Consider the following 20,847-nt stretch of genomic DNA (forward strand, 5'->3'; position numbering starts at 1 on the left):
TTTTTTAGTGAAATTCGCCAAAATCTATACTTCCCAACACAGGCTGCCATATGTCCGAATTTTCCTGGATTTGTGCAATTTCCACCTGGAAGCTGTTTACGAGGGCCGAATACTGGCTACGTCCAGGAAATTCCAGGCGTATGGCAACCCTACTTAACGGTTGCAAACATGTTTACCTAGCTGAAAGCAGGTTTTTGGGGAGCCCCTGCTCAAGGAAGGCAATTCCCTAATTCAGCTATTTACATAACGTGTAGGGTCATTCTTGAAGGGTGACTAAATAACACAAATTTAAAATTATCCAGTGTATATGCCTCATTTGCTTTTTGAACAGTTCTGGCCCACTAGCCTGTTCCTGCCAATACTCTGCCCACAACCCATATGGTAACTCACCATATCCCATAATATGTTCCCAAGTAAGAGTTGAACTGGTATGTGGCAGATTACAAGAGGGGCATGTTCCATAGCATTCACAAGTCTGCTTTAAGATGATATATATGAGGGGGAAAAACAGCTTTACTCTAACTTTGTGGACTTCTTCTTTACTTCAATATGCAGGAGCTCAAGGAGGTAGGAAGGGAACTGGAAGTGGCTACTCAAAAGCAAAAACTGACGAGCGCAAACACTATGAAAGGCTTTATTCAGTATGTATTTGATTATGGAGCCCAGCAAGATGGAACAGGCAAAGCATGAAAACCCCAGGAAATAGTTAAGAGATTTTTATTCTAATAGCTTTAATTACAGTGCTTGTTTGTCGAAATGAAAACTGAAAACAAGTATACAAAACAGTTGATTACTGTGTATTGAAAGCAAATAAAGAGATTTTCCACAACACTAAACAAACCAGTTCTGATAGTTCCTCAAGTTAAAGTTTAAACAGCTCCAGCTTCTTCAGTGTTTTATCAAAATACAAAAGAAAAAAAAAGTTAAGAGGTCCTCTTGATGGCAAATCTGAACCTTGCAGTATGAGGGATGCGAAGGGGTTTCCACACATATACAGATATGGGAGTGTTCCAAAAAATGGCATCAAACACTTCTAGAATGGAATGAAACTCCAAACTCTCATGCTTTTAGTATTCCCCCCCCTAAACACTACATTAGGTGGCTTGGATGGCATTTCTTACTTAAGTACAGTACTTGCTGATGACAGAGCTGAGCACTGCTATGGGCTGCTGTACTCTGTGGAAATCATGTGTCTTCTGGAGTCCTGTAGTTCTACATGAGAAAAGTCCAAAACACTTGGGGAGGGGGCGACAACAGAACAGGTAAAGGATGGCATCCAAATTAGACGCAAGAGGAGAAAAACGTTCTTGCCCAAATCTGAGAGAGCACTAGAGGGTCATAGTGTTTTTTACATGTGCGCCAATTTCTCTTTAAGTCTGTGGCCTGAACTGAACCGAACTCTGACTTTAGGAGATCCCACATTCACGAAAAACACAAAAGAGGTTGTCAAGCACAGGAAGATCCAGGATGCCGCTCATTCCATGGATCTATAACATGTTAAATTGCTGGTATTCAAGTTGTTGCAGAACTCACAATGGACATTTTGTTCAAGTGTTTCAGCTCTCCTTCTTTCCTAAAAAAGAAACTGACATCTCCAGGCTAAAAAACAGCCACCAAATCTGGCCTCCCCACAGACCTCGCGAGCCAAGAGGGATTGTATTCAGCTCTAGCGTACAACCAGACAACTGGCAACCTTTCTCTGAATCCACTTCAAATCCCTTTCCCAGTACTAAACAGCGAGTTGATTTTCTTTATAATAAAAAAGCTGAGTAATATTGCATAGGAGTACCAGAAACTGTCTCATTGGAAACAAGAACTATTTACATTAAATAAGAAACCTAAACTGTTTTCAGGCTTGGATTTGCCACATGTACAGCATGGTGGAGGACATCCTGTGACAAGAGAAATGAAAACAGCTTCCGGCACTCAATACCACAAAGTAGCATGGTTTGCCACATTAGAGTAAAGCGAAGGGTGGAGGAGGAGGAGGAGGAGGAGAAGGAGGAGGAAATAAGGAGGGGTGGAGAAAAGAGGGAAAAGAAGAGTATTTTTAGGGCTTCATTTCTGGTTTCGGAGCTGATTGGACAACCAGTCCAGTCCTTCATAGAGACCGTCTCCACTAGTGGCACAGGTGGCCTGGATATACCAGTTCCTGTGGCGAAGAGAATGCAGTCCTAGTTTGTCTGTGATTTCTGCTGCATTCATCGCATTAGGCAGGTCCTGAAAAATGGAAGCAATTTGCTTTAGAAAATGGATTTTTGTTTCCTTTAGAGAATTCACAGGGAGAATCTGCAACAAACAGTTCAAATGTGGCATAATGGTAAAATGTTGCATTGACCATTAACCTGTGCGATTTGGACTACAGTGTGTTATAGACAGAACCAGATCTGGTTCCCTGAGGCCAAAGACATCCTTGTACTCTCACATGGCTTGCAACAGTAGCAACTCGCCCTTCTCAATCCAGTGAGCACACAGAAGGCCCATAGTACAGAGTGGCAATTTTGAATCTGGCTGTAGTTGTAGCATGCAAAATTCCCAAGTTGTCTTAAGTGTGGTGGAGAAAAAGTGATGGAAAAGAGAGACTTGTAAAGGCAACAGAAGCAGATTCTCTGGGATATCCATATAATCATCTAAATTCAGAATCTGTCAGATATTTTTGGTACTTTTAAACCCCTACATAAAGGCATTGCAGTGCCACAACTCCAATTTGTTTGGAGGTACAGTAGTTCGGGAAAGTCAATAAAGAACCACACTTTTAGCATGGTAAAATTGTATGTTTTGTGTTGCAAGGGAAGTCCCGGGGGCTCCTTAATGCAATTGTGTCATGCAAGAGACCATATATTCTACTTCTGAAATCTGTCAGTAATATTATTTCCAGCCTACTGCCGACAGCAAGGCCCACAGACATAGGCATAACCAACAGAGTGTGACTGGAAGGTGAGAACTCTTACAGCCCACCATCACAACTGGAGGCAAAGGGAACCCTGGGAGACCATTCTGGCTATGCTGTTCACGATCACTTACCTGTTTGTTAGCAAACACTAAAAGGACAGCATCTCTGAGCTCATCTTCTGCCAACATTCTCATAAGTTCTTCTCGGGCCTCATTGACTCTCTCTCTGTCGTTACTATCAACCACAAAGATCAAACCTACAAAGGAAACAACAGTTGTTTACATGGACAGGCATGGAGACAGAGAGCCTTTCTGAAAGGAAGTTTTAAGTATGGAACTAGGTCTACTGTCATAAAAATGTGTCTATACCAATAGGCACTGGCAATCTATAATGTCATTTAAATCAAATTCACTGCAGTTACGGGGCCAAAGCTAACCACACAGCAATCAAGTAATAGTGAACTATGTGAAGAAGCCATTTACTCAATTTAGAAATCAAGTATTGCTTTTGATCAAGCCAATGGAGGTATATAATCTTTTGGAATCTGCTCAAAATCAAAGGCTATAACAATGATGGGATAATTCTGGACATTTGCAAACAAGGTAGGGAAGTACGAGTAGGAACCCTTTAAATAAGATTCTTGGGCTCTTAGAAAACTGTAAGAAGTGCCTACCAAAATTCTGCATGCCAAAGCCACAGATGAAAGAAAAAAAGATCAATATTTAGAGAATTGTTTAACATGATGGGACTTATTTTACCTCTACTTGTCAGTCAACAGATCCTAAGGTGGTGCTATCTAACCAAGTGTTCAAGGGAAGCCACCCTACAGCTAAGATCATCTTGTTTTTCCAGTGATTCTGAAAATTTAGCTCTCGGGTCACAGCAACGTTGACACCATAAGACAAAGCAGCCTCAACAAGGATTTAAAAAGCAGTGAGACAACAGGCAACAATGTCAAGTTATGCGTCTACATCACCGATGTAGCAGCTCCTGTGCTTAAAGGTAAACTGTGAAAGCAAAACACATGCTGATCTGTCACAGCCTTTGCTAAGTCTAATAAAACAGATACAAGATTTAATGCACACAGCAATAACCTCGCTAAAAGATAATGAAGCTAACAATCAAAAGGCCACCAAGTGACCTGAAAGTGGTTTTCATTATACACATTATATACCCTCAGTTACAACATGCTAGCAGGTTTAGAGAGTTGCCTTCAGTTTTCCCTGAACTTGTTCTATTCAAAAGAAGGGACACCTGGCTAGTGTTGCTGACATGAACACCCAAAACGGACCAGTAGTCCATGGGTTCAAATTGGCCCACAAAAGGCCTTCAATTGTTCTCTGGGGTGATATGGAGGAGTTACACACAGGTGCACAGCTACTTTAAACCAATGTATGGCAAAAACTACTGCAGAAGCTGGAGATGGGGCAATTGGGCAAGCTTGCTAGGTACTCCTTTTGTTTGGCTGCCAAGCAATGACACAAAACCTGAAACCAACACTGAAGGTACATGTACTGACCATGGCATACTACTGGAGCTTGGTTTTGTACACCCTGTGGAAAGGAATCATATAGAATCTAGAGATTAATTTTTGGGAACACAGAAGCTATCTTTTGCAGAAAGAATCAGAAGACTGGCCTATGTATTTTTACCCTCTTTACTGTCTGACAACAGCTCTCCAGGGTTTCAGACAGCAATGATCCTTGATCTCCGTTGGAGATGCTAGAGACGGAATCTAGATTTTTATTTTTATTTTTGCAGGCAAAACTATGGTTCTGATTTAGGGGAATGCAACTGTTGGCATATTTGCAAAGAAAACACTCCAAATGCAATTGCAAGGGTTATGTCACATATGTGAATGAACTAAGATAACCTAAGCTGGCGCAGAATGGAGATGTCCTATCTTGATACTTGTGCTAAGGAAAGACTGTCCCTACTGCAAGTTTCACATTCTGAATGACAAAGATCTGTGGGACAGAAAGACCTAAAGACATATCCCATCACACTCAGTACTAGATAGGTAGCTGACAGGTTTACTTCATGCTATCAACATAGTTATGAAGTAACTGAAGATGCCTGAGTGCATTTCTATAAATACAAAAACAGTATATGGTCAATACAGAAAATAGCTCACCTTGTGTATTCTGGAAATAATGGCGCCATAGTGGCCTGATCTTATCCTGACCACCTACATCCCACACTGTGAAGCTAATGTTCTTGTATTCTACAGTTTCTACATTGAAACCTGAAACAAAAAAGTGGGAGAAAAGTTGAGCAGTTAACAATGAAACAGCATGCTCATCCATATAACCTAAACTACGGTAAGGTATAGAAGGAAATGGTTAAATTTAATTATATGCTTCTTACCCCACACACAATCTCCTGACCAACTGGTCCACATTTTTAAAGCGTCTTAAAATGTATATTCAGAATATATACTAATACCTCATCAAATATATACTTCATAAGGAGTAAACAACTTATTTAACACAGATTTTTGCATCTGAAATGGCAAGTCAGTGAGCTACTATAGTCCAAAGAGCTGAATTGTATGGAAGGCCACACTGAAAACATATTGCCAAGTGAAGAGCCACTAGTAAGTTAGAATACGCAATTGCACCTAAATATTATTTGCATGTCATTTTCATAAGCATACTGGCCAATCTTCATGTATTACAGTGGTACCTCCAGTTGCGGATGGGATCCATTCCGGAGCTCGGGTCAGATCCTAAGGTTTCCGCAACCGGAGGTACCTGTTCTGTGTATGCGTGCGGCGCATACAGCGCGTCTGCGCATGCGGTGAAACCCAGAAAAATACTTCTGGGTTTGCCACTTTTGCAACCTGAGGTTTACGTTATCCGAGGGTAACGTAAGCCAAGGTTCTACTGTATTTCGCAATGCTGCTTCTTTCAAATGTTTGCCACAAGTTTTTAATAGATGTACAGTATGGCACCTCTCCTATGGCTAGTTTCTCATTTTAAAATGGAAATACAACCGACCAATGAGATAACATATTACATATCACAGTAGATATTAACCAAAGCAACAAAAATGGCTGTAGCAACATCTTAAACATTCATAGACATTGTCAACATTTTCTTCCCTCTACTATTCCAGCATTAGTCAAATCCTTTCTTGAAGAGAAGCAAATTAAGAAATATTGGAGTTTTATCTTGTGTTCTCTAACCAATGAATTGTAATGGATCTACAAACATGGTTAGAGCGACCAAATGCTTATTTCACCTGGGTAACAAGTGCATCATCACAGACATACGCAGACCAACCATATGCAAGTTTACTCAACAGTACTGCCAGTCTGCGTACAATTCCAATATTTATCTCCTTTTAAAAATGTTTAAAACAGTCACATATTTGTAAAGGGAAGCTGCTTAACATCTTACCTATAGTAGGGATGGTAGTTACTATTTCACCGAGCTTAAGTTTGTACAATATAGTAGTCTTTCCTGCAGCATCCAGCCCGACCATAAGTATGCGCATCTCTTTTTTGCCAAAAAGGCCTTTGAAGAGGTTAGCGAAAATATTTCCCATGCTTAAGTCTGGGCTCACTCACTGGACAAAGAAATCTAGGAGAAAATAAATTCAAAACAGTTAGTTCTGTACAGTGTGATGATCACACCCAGCTCAATCCTTAGATGTAAAAGCCCCCGGGAACTTAGCGAGATTTATTTCCAAGTGTTAAGTGTGAAAGGCCACCTCACAACAATGGGGGCTTAATGCAGAGCAGAAGTTTTAAGAGTGTGAACAGGGATTAGATTGGAAAGGTCATTTTCAATGGTGGGTTCTCAGCTTTGGATACTGCAAAAAGACCAACAGTAACAGATAGTTTTAACACAAGACACACAAAATGGGTTTTGTAGGACACTGCAAGTGGACTATCTTAACCAGTTCGGGGGAAGAGAAGAAAGAAGCTTGAGGAATTCCCACCATCCAGCTTGAATGGTAGCCCCTCCCTCTCCCATCACAGGGCCTTCTGCAGAAGCATTTTGTTTTGAAAGGAGTGAGAAATGGCAACTTCTTCTAAACAAATGGCCTTTTCCATTATACTGTATTATGTTTTTTAAAAAATCAATGCTTTTGTTCAAGACTCTTACATAAACTTTGTGAGGTCTGCCTGAAAAGGGTTGTATGAAATGAAATGTTTGCTGCAGTAAATGCTTTTCATATTCTTCAGTATATAGTATTCTAGAGAAACCATTCAAAGTGTACAAGAAACATATTTGTTTATACGACTGCTTCTCACAGATGTGAACATGAAATCCTTATTACATCAAAACAAAGAAAATGACCACTGGAGTCTGATTTCACAACTTATTCCTATTGATTTTCAAGCACTTTTTATTTTGTAACCAAACCTTGTAACAAGCAAGGCAAGGCACCAAGAAGGGTGAGGACACTCCCAAGTTACTCTGAGATAGCATAATAAGACTGTATTGAAAGTATTGTAGGCTACCAGGGAAGTCTTACAACTTGAAATACATTGCAAACCTAAATATACTGGATTGTATCTAACCAAGCAGTTCCATTAGCACAAGGACTTCCACTTGTGCACTAGTGCTCCCCCACTCTCCTTGTCCCCCACCCTGACAATTTGCAGAATAAATTTGGGGGCCACACAGGGGGAGGAGAGGTTGTGTTGCAAAGTCCTAGTGCTAAAATGACTAGCATCCAGGTTTTAAAATGTCTGAGTAAAAGCACAATGCTACCAATTTCCTGCATTTTAAAAATTGTCATACATATGCTATAGTAACAAGGAAGTTAGTATCATTAGCAGGAATGTCATAATAAAAGATTATTCCACTTTCCTTAACGGAAAAAAAATCAAATGTGCCTCACTAATCCACACCACACTAGGCACCACTTCCCCAAAATTATGATTGACTTGATAATTTAGAGATGGAAAAATCAGATTCCAGCAGCTCAATTCATACAAAAGGGTAAAACACCGTTTCAAAATTCAAAACAACAACAACCCAGCATCAACAGAGACTTAGGCAACTAAGCTCCTGGGGTTCTCCATCCATCCCAAATACTATGTCTCATAGAAGGCTTTAAAAGGCTGGGGGGGGGGGGAAGATGATGGCTACTTGGGGACACAGCTTCTACTTAGCCACACTTGGCAGACATATCGACCGCTAGCACCGCGGTTCAAGCACATGAAAAAGAAAAAGAAATTATATATTGGTAGCCATGTGGATTTTAAAGCACTTTCTTAGAACAGGATCATTGCTTGTCTTAAAAAAAACACATTACCTTTATTTAGCAACAGATTTCACTCTGGCAGCCAAAAAGAACATTTTATATACAGTGAGTCAACACAGGGTTCACACCTTTATTACACTTACACACTAAGAACAGGAGAAACATCGTGAATAGTTCATATTAGCAAAGCAGCTTTTTCCTAGAGCTTCAGTCATTCTCTGTGTCACCAGAGGAACAAACAACAATCCTTATTTGGTTAGAGGAAGGGCCTTGTAGGAGTGAAAAACAAGTCCTGCTTTCTGGCCATGGTTACTCCAGGACAGCTTTTAACTCTCTGCACAGCCCTTCCAATGCTCTGCAACGTATAAGCAAATTCACCCATGTTCTCTTTTGCTCCACAACTACTGTAAATACTAACCTAGCAGAAAATGCAATTATCTATATTATTGTAGTAAGTATGTATCAATGTTCTTAGCTCACTGGGAAATGGCTTTAAATCAAACTCAACTACCGTGTTTCCCCTTTTTTAAGACACCGTCTTATAACTTTTTTTCCTCAAAAAAACACACGGTGTCTTATTTTCAGGGGGTGTCTTTTTTTAAAAAAAAACGGTGCTACGGGTTTTGTGAAGCAAGAACTGTCTATGGATAGATCTGCTCTGGGCGCCGGTGCTGGAGCCCTATCGGTTGCAAAAACTGACGCAGATTGCAACGTAAAAGAGGAGATACTCAAGCCGTTGCATTGGGACACCTTGCTGGGGAAAAAATGAATATCTCCCCGTTCGCGATGCTTTTAAAGCCTTCCCTTTGTCCCCTTCCTGAGCTGACTCTCCAAACATTAATGAACTCCCTCCCCCTTGCCCTTCTCCCCTCTAAAGTGGCTGCCTGCCTGCAGGGACGATGAGGTGGGAAACCTCTTTGCCAAGTTACCATACAGCAGTTACGAGAGGGATGCGGGCAGACGGACAGGTTGCCCTCCTCGCCACCCCTCCAGGCTCCCTGCGCTCCACCGGCAGCTCCTCTTAAGCAGTGGGCGCGGGAAGTGATCCTGCCGAGGGATCTGGCTCCGGAGACTATGCAGGGGGTGGGGTGGGGCTGCTTCATCCAGCGGCAGGCTCGTAACTCCCCCCTCGCCGTCGCTAGGGCTGCCGAGGCTGGATCACGCCCCTTGTCCTGCGCCTGCGCTGCGCGCCAGGTTTTGCCCGATCTGGTTCCGCGAGTTCCTAAAGAACTGCGAGATCCAGATCTGCGAGTTCCTAAAGAACTGCCAATGCCGCCGCCGCCGCCGTGGCTTGGAGGGGCTCGGTGAAATTGCAGCCTGACGGCCCAGAGAAACAGCTGCAGGAAAGCCTCCAGAATCGTGTGGAAGGGCTAGCGGGCCTCCGGCCGCCGCTCTGCCTCAGGCCATACCGCCCACAATGTTCCGGCGGCGCAGCTCCCGCCGCCATCAGTCGCCCCGCTGCCGCTCTGCCTCGGGCCATGCGGCCCACAATGTTCAAGCAGCAGGGCTTCTGCCGCCGCTCTGCCTCCCGCCGCCGCTCTGCTTCGGGCCATGCGGCCCATAACGTTCCGGCGGCACAGCTCCCGCCACCGTAGTCGCCCCGCTGCCGCTCTGCCTCGGCCCCCTCCCATCTGGTCTCAAGCCTCTCTGAGGCTCCAAAGGGAAGCAACAAGGTACGTCTTATTTTCGGGGTATGTCTTACATTTCACGAATGCATAAAAACCCTGCCATGGCTTATATTATGACTATGCCTTAAAAAAGGGGAAACACGGTATGTTATCCTGGGAAATCACTTTTCTTTTGAAGACACCTGCTTATAGTGTCTCTTTCAGAAATTAACACATTGCCAAGAATATTCCGTGTTTTCTTACAAAACATATTCCACATGCTTGCTAGGAGTGCCCCAAAGATAATCAATCCATACATTTCACATTTTAGCTTTGCAAATTAACACATCCTATCAACTTTGTTAGGACAAGCTGACAGTATAACATGGTAGTCACACAATGTTCAGTTTCCTGCAGATCACTGTCAACACCACTCAACAGCTGCTAATTGGATTTCCAAAAGTATGACTCTCAAGAATGCTTCAGGAAACAAAGACACCTCGAAAATAACAAAGAAAAGATTGATGGCCAAAATTTAAAAAACTGCATTATCTTTATTGTTTTCTGCTTGAAGCTTAAATATTTTGAGATTAAACCCCTGCTTTTAAACATGTCAGACACTAAGCACATGATATCAAACTCACGAGAAGACTGCACGTAACAGGGGCTCAGTTACCTTTGCTTCAAATACCACCAAAGATATTAACTTTATGCAGCAAAAAAACAGAGGCCACCACTTACCTGGTGCCATGATTGATGGCATGAATCAACTACAGTACAAACATTTAGGGGAGTAGTTATTAACATCAGTTCAGCATAGAGTACAGTGTGGGAATCTTTCTTAGGAACTTCTATTCACTGCCACAGTGAATTCTAACTGCATGGACCCATCCTTAGATCAGAGGAGGGGAACCTGCAGCACTCCAGGTTCCATCAGTTCTAGGCAGCATGGCTGTATGATACAGCTCAACATTTAGAAGCCCACAGGTTCCCCAGCCATGGCTCAGGCAGAAGCTGCATGCAACACTCTTAATACCTGACTGTTGTGTGCCCATAACAGCTTATTTCACACAGTCCATACATATCATTGCATAGTTGTGTCTAAACTACACATGAAATCTTTGTAGTTCAATTGCCTCTGGCTGTTTACAGTATTTAAGATAACATCAAAACTAAAATATCTACGCATAATAATAATAAATTTATAATTTATTATTTATACCCCGCCCATCTGGCCGGGTTCCCCCAGCCACTCTGTGTACAGTTGTGTGTACGTTTATACTTAAAATCTCAACCCATAAACTCTTAATTTTACAGACTTCAGTAAGGCTAATCTGGAGTTGGAAAAGACTAATTTTCAGGTTCCACGGGAACAGGATTAACTAAAAATCATTATTATGCAATAGTCCATTGCAGCATTTCTTGACCATTTTGGAACTTTACAAAACTATAAATTAAGTGTAAAAATAATGCTATGGGGAGGATACTGTACTGGAGTACAATATGCAACTATTTCTGCCCTTCCCCAAACATTTCCACTGCCCTTTCACCTTTCTTTCTACAAGTCCAAGTAACCATTTCTTCGATACTTTGTCTCCCACCCCCTCACACACCTCATGACTACTAACAGCTTTCATTCCCCAAAAGAATGTGCAGAGATTTTACTATGCAGTTGTGTACCTTCAGCCTGCATGGACTACAAATACAAGATGGGCATTAGAAAAGGAATACCTTAACTTTAAAACTACACAAACTCACTAGCTAGCCAAGCTAGGCTAACCAATGTTTTCAGTATCATGTGCTGCTTGCTACAGAACAATTCCCTTGTGGTCAAGACTGTTTGCACACATTAATCCCCAACTGATACTTACAGGTTCTCCCCACAATCAGAGTTCTGCTTTTCAAAAAATAAACTAAAGAGTGCTTCAAGATACTAGCAGTGTCCTGGCTGTTCATGTAAGACGTGTAGACTGGCTAATGTGCATGGATGCAGCACAAGCATTTGTCCTATTCAGAGTTGGCCATTTAGCATCCCTTCAAAGTCCCTTCATGACGAGGCAACAGCCACCAACACATATACTTTATCCACTATACCTTATGGACTGCAGGCTGGTGTGAACTTCATACAGGGAAATGTTATTTCATATTTAGCACTCCCTATAATAGCAGGCGTGTATGTATATCCACTGCTGCATCCAAAGAGTGGTGTGAAGAGAGACTTGTTCAATGGTAAAGGGACCCCATTAGGTCCAGTCACGGACGACTCTGGGGTTGCGGCGCTCATCTTGCTTTATTGGCTGAGGGAGCCAGCGTACAGCTTCCGGGTCATGTGGCCAGCATGACTAAGCCACTTCTGGCGAACCAGAGCAGTGCACGAAAACGCCGTTTACCTTCCCGCCAGAGCAGTACCTATTTATCTACTTGCACTTTGATGTGCTTTTGAACTGCTAGATTGGCAGGAGCAGGGACCAAGCAACGGGAGCTCACCCTGTTGTGGGGATCCGAACTGCCGACCTTCTGATCGGTAAGCCCTAGGCTCTGTCCCTTTGTTCAATGGTAGAGAGCCCTTTATTCTTAAGAAAATAGAGCAGCAGAGTCTTTTAACACCCCTTGCCTCCCCTCAAACATCAGTCCTGTTTGCCTATCTGTACTGGCAGCATGCTGGCATAAGGAGCTCCCTGGCAGTAAGTCTCTGGGTCTCAAACATCTTCTGCTTTCAAAGTCATAACAATTAGTAAAAGAGAACACACTGTGATATCACTGTGTGGTAGAGTTTCCTATTACTGCTTCACTTGCTCATTTGCAGGGGTAGGGAAACAATCCAATTCAATGACTTCACATTCTGTGGTCTGTACTAGCTGTTACAGTAAGAGGAAGATGAAGATATTTCATAGGGCTGCTGCTTCTGGAAGCTTCTACCTATCCTGTATAATGTCTAGTTTAGTCCCAAACATATATTTCAATAATTCTATAGCTCTTTTAACACAATTTTTGGGCTCTTGCACAGGAAGGCAGATTGCTAGATACAGACACATGGTGCAACTCTCCACATAAAAAAACAACAACTGCATGTTCCTTGAGTGTGCCTTCATTTGTGACCAGCAATGAAACCTAAATGGATTGCACCTAGACAAGCAAAAAGCATAAACAGCACACAGGCCTAGAGCAAAATACTTTCTCGCAGTAAATGGCTTAAATATTAAGCTGCATTAATTGTTACCCCACACAGAAAAGTACTGAACTGTTTTTACACTCTAGTGAGATTATCAATCAGAGGAGGAAGCAAACAATAGTGTGTAACACATTTGGACTGAGACGCCTATGAAAGAAGAATTTGAGAATGGAAATATTAGCATGTGGTATTTCACTTCTCCAAAAAATTACTTAGAAATAATATTGTTGGATTTTTGCATACTGCAAGAAAGACTGCTGAATATATTTAAAAAGTTGCAAAAGCTGGAAGCTTACTAAAACTCCTTGCCTAAAAGTTGCAAAAAGGGGCTCAAATGACATTTCAAGGCTGGACAGCTGACACAGCAAAATATTCAAGTTAGTAAAAGGAATTCCAGCTGTTCTCCAATCCTATAAAATAACCATGTTTTAAAATGAATCCTAATTAGACCATACATGATTCAAAATCTTAATGAAAAACAATTAAGTCATAAAACATGTGAAAATACATTTGAATTTGAAACAAATAGGACAATGATAGAGATTCTTACCATATCAGGGTATAAGAAAAGTAAATGATTGCTAACTGCTCAGACAAGAAATGCTCCTGAGCTAGGGTATCAAGATTCCCCCATAAGCACTATTTCCCAATTTCAAATGGGAAGGAAGCAGCACTTAGCAAGCTAGTTTAGGTATGAGAGTAACACAGGCATTCCTATTTTGTTTTCAAATGATCTCTTTCTACAGCACTAGATCTCTCATAGCATGAGCATAGTATGTCTTGCTTGGTCAAATAAGTCATGGAACAGGCCAAGGAGAAGATTAATTGAGCAGTTTCATGACAAATTATTTTTGTCATGGAAGAATTTGAACTTTCAGTATTACCCAGACAGTGGGAAAATGTACTAGCTTCAATACCTAAGGTGTCATTAGATTTAAAAGTAAGACTAATACAACAAAAAAATAATATTTAAGAGTTTATTGGACCCTTTACGGTTGTATCAAAGGGGTTAGCTAAGATAGCTGTGTTGGAAATGTGGCAAGGAAAACTTATTTGTACAGTAAAATAAAAAAATTCCTTCAGTAGCACCTTAAAGACCAACTAAGTTTATATTTTGGTATGAGCTTTCGTGTGCATGCACACTTCTTCAGATACACTAGAAACAGAAGTGTCAGACCCTATATATATACAGAGGGTATTTGTACAGTGTTCTTTACTTAAGAAGTTTTGGGAGAGAGTGCTAGACTGTGTAACTATGACTGTGCAGAAAAAGTTAAAGCTTTCAGAGGAGAATATTTTATTGAACTATATACCTGCAGGATGGAAATTATTAACGGGACAAGGGAAATGGATTTTCTGTGCCCTAATGTTGGCCAAGAGATTCATATTGAGGAACTGGAAAAATAAAGATATGATACCCTTCATTCAGTAGACTGATATGACATCACTGGCAATTTATGAACGGACTGCTTACAGGCGCAGATTCTGTATGGATAAATACGATAACATTTTGAACGAGTTTATACAAAATGTAGTATGCTTTTAACATTTACATAAGCACTAGGACAATAGCACTATACTAATTTATGCAAGAAAGTATGGGAATATCATATGTTGCTTTTTATTTTCACTTTTATGTTTCTCATTTTTCTCCCTTACTTTCCCTTTTTTTTCTGTAGCACTTTACTTCTTTTAACTGAAATCACCTTAATAAAATATAAATATCAAAAAAGACAAATTATTTTTGCAAAAGTAGTGCTTAGAATAGATGAGATTCCCTCCAAAGGTAGGCTAATCTGCAAAAAAATTAAAATAGTTATGCATTATTTGAATGCTTCCTTTTGTCCAAAGGATGGACTTCACACGATGCATACATACCTTAGCTGGTTGGGGCAATAAGTCACTACCTTAAAAGTGGTTGAAAAAAGGATTAGAAAAAAACTCATGAAAAGCAAGTTTAGCAATGACTAATAGCTCTGACTGCTAAATAGGACCTCAATGTTTTCAAAGGCAGCATATCTTTAACCCTAGGACTCAACAAGCAGCAGCTCATATGGTCAGTTTGTAATCTTCCCAGGGATCTCGGACTGTTCCACTATTGAAAACAGAATGCTGAAGAGATGGACATTGGCCTCACTGGGCAGGGCAATTACTGGATGGAGTCTGCTTGGAGAGTTAGAGGCACAATGAACGCGATTTTATTCCGTACAAGTTTATCATACATGAGCTATAAAGAAAGAAACCTCATTACAACAAAGGGGTATTTAATGCTTATACGTCCAACCATACAACATGCCTCTTCTATAAAGTCTAAAATAAGACTAAACTGTATTAAAAGTGCAATTCTGGTGCACATTATCTTGGAAAATAGGCAACCAACCAGCAAACAAACTTCACTGAATTACTTCATAATCTGAGATTAATGATACCTGTACGAGCTAGCACTGCTTTATAACAGGGCTGATTAACCCCAGGAACAAAGGTCTGATACAGTTTCCCAGCAATTTTTTCTGTGCCACCTCCCAAACCACATGGATTTGGGTGACAATGGGAAAAGCAAAAGACAAGACAGTATGCCGTGGGGTAGAAAAGTTTAAATGTTCCCATCCAACCTAGTGCTGTGATGGGGATGCAAATTATTAGCTCTCCAATTTGAAGTGCTCATTTTGACTTGTAAAACCTTGCATGGCTCGGGACCCCAAAACTTTTCCCTGCATGGGCCTACCCAGATCCTGAGATCAACACCCGAGGCCTTTCTCTGCGTGCCCCTGCCAAGAGACGTCTGGAAAAAGAAACACAGGTCTTCTCTGTGACAGCCTGTCTATGGAAAACTGTCTAGAGCAGAGGTAGTCAACCTTTTTATACCTACTACCCACTAATGCATCTTTCTTTATGGTAAAATTTCCTTACCACCCACCAGTGTTCGATGGAAGGATTCAGCTTGTGCCGTAGAATCCACTACCGCCCACCTAGAATCCTGAAACGCCCACTAGTGGGTGGTAGGGACCAGGTTGACAACCCCTGGTCTAGAGTGAAGCTTGTGTGGTGCTGAATTGTCAAGTCTTCAGCATATTTGTTTCTCCAAGGAATTTGGATAGCACCAGTGGTCTGGCATTTGGTGGCTATTATATGTCCATTTATGTGTTGGATGTGGTGTGTGTCAAACTCTTTTTTGGGGGGGGGGAAGATAAACACTGCAGTATATATGTTCTGTATTGCTATTCATCATTCCTTCGATAATATTCTTATATTTAGATCACCTTTCCACCTAGGAGCTGAAGGTGGCATACATGGCTCTCCTCCAATTTTCCCCACTCACAGCAACCCTGCAGGGTAGATTAGGTGGACACACAATGTCTGGCTCAAGGTCACCCAGTCAGCTTTATAGCTGAATGGCAATTTGAATCCTGGTTTCATAGATTTAGTGCTTTGGGACTTCTACCTGCTTTGTGAAGAAACTGACACATGTAACTTAAAGTAAACTAATAAACACCTTAGTCACCAAATTGCTAATTGATGCAATGACGACAACTCCTCCTCTTTTGATTTGTGTGTCTGCAAGTGACATGCATACTGTGAATGTGTGCGCAGAATATGAGGGTGGAGTGGCCACATCCACCACTGGCATGTGGCCACGGGTTGGACACATGTGAATGCCTTGGGCCAAAAAAGATCACCCACACTCACTTTCTGAGGAGTGTGGAGTACCTTGGTAAGAACTCCACAACCACTTCAACAGTTAACCTTTTTCTAACCTCAGAAATAATGAGTGTTTCCAGTTAAGGCTTCTTGGTGTGCCCAACCCAAGTAACAAACTTGAAGTTGAAGACAACAACCGACAAGGTCAAAGATAAACAATGAAGCTGGTTGATTTTATGGCCCACAAAGTTTTAATACAATGATAAGTACCTCATGCTACGGTGTAAGCTGATACTTCCCCGAAGGAGTTTGCACAATAGACAGTGCCTGTTTCCTTGTGGTCGAAAGGACAGCAAAGTTCTTATGGCTGACTAATCCAACCTCCCATATGACAATGTAATGAGTGTTAGAAACTACCGTATAAGACAACTGGGCATATAAGACGACCCCCGACTTTTGAGAAGATTTTCCTGGGTTAAAAATATACAGTAAGTTATGAAAGCTAGCAGCTAAATGGCACCTTAAACCTAGTTCAGTGTTTCTCAACCAGTGTGCCTCCAGATGTTTTGGGACTACAACTCCCATCATTCCTGACCACTGGTCTTGCTAGCTAGGGATGATGGGAGTTGTAGTCCCAAAACATCTGGAGGCACACTGGTTGAGAAACACTGACCTAGTTTATAGGTGCAACAAGGGAATATCTAGGCACAGTTCTCAAATAACAATACAAAGCTAAAAATGTGCTGCAGCTAAAATATTATGTTCATTTTTGACATGTTCTAGTCCTTCCCCTGCCCACCCCCCTAATACAGTGGTACCTCTGGTTACAAAGTTAATTCGTTCCGGAGGTCCGTTCTTAACCTGCGGTACCACTTTAGCTAATGGGGCCTCCCGCTGCCGCCACGCCGTTTCTGCTCTCATCCCGAGTAAAGTTCTTAACCCAAGGGTTAGCAGAGTCTGTAACCCGAAGTGTTGGTAACCCAAGGTACCACTGTATTCTTAGGAGGGTATCTTCCCAGTTTCAGAGAGTAGCCGGAAGTGGGGAGGCAGAAAAAGGTCCTCCTTCCACTCTGCAGTTTTAATCTGAAATCTTAGGCGCGGGACTGCTCCCAGAGCTCAGAAACTACTTCGGCTAATGAAATTCCATCACAAAATGCGCCTAGAACAATGGGAGTTTTGAACACTGAATGCAATTACTTCATATGTTTAAATATTGCTAATGTTAATGACAATAAAAGTGTCTGCATCAACACAAGAACAATTCTGTTCTAATCTTACTCCAGCCAATTACCCAATGAATTCTCCAGCACAAGGACTGTTATGTAAAACAACCTGTAGAGCATTTTTCATGGCCCTCTTTCACAGAGCTCCTTAGAAGCTGCATCTAAAGAAATTAGTCAGAAGAAAATGAGAGAGGAAGAAGGAAAAATCTGCCTTGTTCTTACACATGACCATATTCCTTGGAATGAGCCAGCAGCACACCAACAGTCCTATCAGTGTTCATTCTGGAATATAGACTATATCCTATTTGTTCACTGAAGGTGTACAGCCAATTTTCCTCAACAAGCACCAAAGTAATTACCTGCACCTCCCCTACACACACACTCTACTCACAAGCCATGGAGGCCTTCAGCACACTCTCTTACAGCCTTAATCCTTTAAATATAGAAAATAAGGCACCACAGTACATGTGAATGCAGGAGAATGTGGGTAATATTCCCCTAACTGTTCACACAATATCCCCTTCTTAAGTTCAGATACAGGGCAAGAGTGGATAGATATACACTAGAAGAGGAGGGAGAAACAAAACTGAATGGTTGGGAAAGCTGAACTTCTCTAATCTGGATCCTTCCTTATTCTGCAGGTTTCACCCAACATACCCAAAGAATGCACAGAAACACTTACTGGATTTTCATACACTTCTAAGCTATAGAGTTTAAGCTAAAAACATAAGCTAAACAATGTTTTTTTCAAATAAGGGAAGAGGTCTGTAGAGAACTAAATAATTTAAACCGTATTCATGAATGGAGGACTAAATGTACTGTAGAGTTTATTAAGAAATAAAAACACCACCAAACACCTGATGTTTCATTACCAATTACAAGGCATACATAATTAAGAAAGGATATTGACCAGCATTTCGCTGGTATTCCTTCACAGCCAACTTGGAGCTAGTTATCCAAAGGGGCCAAGAAAAAAGACATGGGTACCAAACCCCTTCACTGGAGAAACTATTGCCCTTCCTCATTCCCTCACAGACACACTGCAGTTCTGTCACTACCATACAAGCTGGCAAAAAAAACCCCCAAGTACCGTAACTCAATGAGAAATATTTCAACTGAAATTGTTTTAGCTAAAAATATAAGAGGATGGATTGTTGCCAGTAGAGTGCACCTGGCTGCAAAGAGGAGCTGTGCCAATGAGTGCAGGACTGCCAATGTTGTAGTGTATTTCGGGGAGGGCTATGAAATAATTCCATGTAGCAATGAGACTGCTTTGTGTGTCTGCTGCATAAAGCCTCAAATCTCAACCCTGGAAATGGTTAATGGTATCATAACCATTTCTCCCCTGGAAATGGAGGACGAAGAGGAGCTTTCTGTTCTGCCATTTCACACTTTTTCTGCACTTGCGTAACTTTCTGTCCTGCTGATGAAGTCACCAGTGAGTGACTAAGTGATCAAAATCAGCTTCCCCGCCCCATACCCAGAAACCTCGGGATCACCTACAAGAAACGAAATAAAGAGAGGGAAGACCTGTCCACCTATCCTCTATGTACCCCCAAATGCTGAGATCACAAGCTTTTGGGGAGGATGGGATGGGGGTGTTGCGCTCAAACTCCTCCTCCAGGGGCTCGAACTAAGCAGCAGGTCATGATGGGGTGTGTCCTCATAGTCATGGGGGTTCCCCCCTTCTAAGTCCAGCTAAAACTAAGTAGACATGCCTGACAATCCTCAACTGTTCAGTCAAAGAGGGTTTTTTATTTTTAAGCTGCTACTTTAGGAAGTAAAGGAAAGCAACGTGAAAGCGAGTCGGGGAGGAGGGCTGGATGAGACATTTTTACAAAGCAGCAGCAGCAATAGTAGTAGTAGTAGTAGTAAAATAATAATAATAATAGAAGTGTTTGAAGGATGTGCCCGGCGTAGATTGGGGCGAGGGCGGGGGACCACAAGGACAAACAACAATTGGCTGTTTACATTAAAAAAACAATTCGAGGGTCTTTGGGGGGGGAGCAGGAAGGGCGGCCGAATGAGGCCTGGTTGCTTCCTAGCCGTGAGCCGTTAAGATTCGATGGTTGGCGAGGACAGCGTTCAAGGGTGGGCCGTTCAGCTGCGTCTCGCTTCCCGCGACTATCCAAGCAAGTCAGTATTTTTCAGTCTCATAAGGGCCTCTTCCCCCCCCCCCGCTTCCTCCGCCGAGGCCAAGCCTGCAGTGCGGCCTGCGGCGGCTCCCCTCCTCGGCCTGGCGCTAAAGGCCAACGGAGGAATGGCAAGAGGAGAGCCGAATCTCCGGGTTACCACCCTCCCTCGCCCGTCGGCGCTGAGCTAGGCCCAAGCGCCGGCACCGCCCGCCCCGGCCTCTCGCCGCTTCCCCGACCGCCTTCAGCCTAAAAAAGCAAAGCGGGGCAAAGTGTTGAGGGTAGCGCTGCTTACCGGGCGGCGTCTCGGTCTGCCTCGCTGCTTTGAAACCGTGACTGCTCCTTCCCTGCGTTTTTCTCCTCTCTTTTTTTCTCTTTTCCTTTCCCCCCCTCCTCCCCGCCTTCCTTCTTTCTTCCTCCCTTTTCCCTCCCTTCTCTTTCCCTCACTGCGCCCAGGCACACAAGATGGCGGCTCCCGGCGGCCACGTCAGTGCCAGGGAACCTCGCAAAGCATGACGGGTAAGCAGGGAACTGCTCCCTCTTTCTCTCGGCCTCACTCGCTCGCTCTGTGCGTGCGCGTGGGTGTCCCACCACCACCACCCACCCCTCCCCTCTTTACCTCACGCCGCAGAAAGGGGGGCGAGAGAGAGAGAGGAGCCCCGGAGAGCAGGAAGGTTGAAGGAGGCAGGGGGCGGGGCTTTGGGCGGGGCGGCCAAAGGAAGAGCATCGCGCGTGCGCCAAAAGGAGGGGGGAAGGCAGAGCGGGCGAAGAGGGCGGGACACACACACAAACCACAGGGGAGGTGGGGAAGTGTAGTCAAGGGGAAGCTGCAGGAGAGCATGCGCGCTCGTACCCTTGCCTCGTGCCCATGTAGACAGTTAGAACGCCGGAGGGGTAAAGCGCGCGCGCGCCTCTTCAAAATGCCGTTGACGGCGCGCGGCGGTGGAGATCGCCCGGCGAC

General features: G+C 42.8%; 1 protein-coding gene across 1 annotated transcript; it reads right to left on the bottom strand.

Moving 5' to 3' along the window:
• Nucleotides 1-618: 618 nt before the first annotated feature.
• On the bottom strand, nt 619-20,467 carry ARF1 (ADP ribosylation factor 1). Its single transcript, XM_035129283.2, has 5 exons — nt 20,182-20,467; nt 6,295-6,477; nt 5,028-5,138; nt 3,025-3,149; nt 619-2,220 (listed from the first exon to the last, which is right to left on the bottom strand). The coding sequence occupies exons 2-5, from the start codon at nt 6,440-6,442 to the stop codon at nt 2,059-2,061; spliced, it is 546 nt and encodes a 181-aa protein (XP_034985174.1). The 5' UTR covers nt 6,443-6,477; nt 20,182-20,467; the 3' UTR covers nt 619-2,058.
• Nucleotides 20,468-20,847: the final 380 nt, after the last annotated feature.

Source organism: Zootoca vivipara, chromosome 12 (assembly GCF_963506605.1).
Source record: "Zootoca vivipara chromosome 12, rZooViv1.1, whole genome shotgun sequence".
NCBI classification, from domain to species: Eukaryota; Metazoa; Chordata; class Lepidosauria; order Squamata; family Lacertidae; genus Zootoca; species Zootoca vivipara.

Bases quoted from the DNA above. Each gene is read 5' to 3' on its own strand.
- ARF1 (XM_035129283.2), bottom strand. From the start codon at position 6,442: ATGGGAAATATTTTCGCTAACCTCTTCAAAGGCCTTTTTGGCAAAAAA. The intron at 3,150-5,027 runs GTGAGCTATTTT...TTTCCTTTGTAG, and splicing joins TTATTTCCAGAATACACAAG to GTTTGATCTTTGTGGTTGAT. The intron at 2,221-3,024 runs GTAAGTGATCGT...TCCATTTTTCAG, and splicing joins TAGTGTTTGCTAACAAACAG to GACCTGCCTAATGCGATGAA.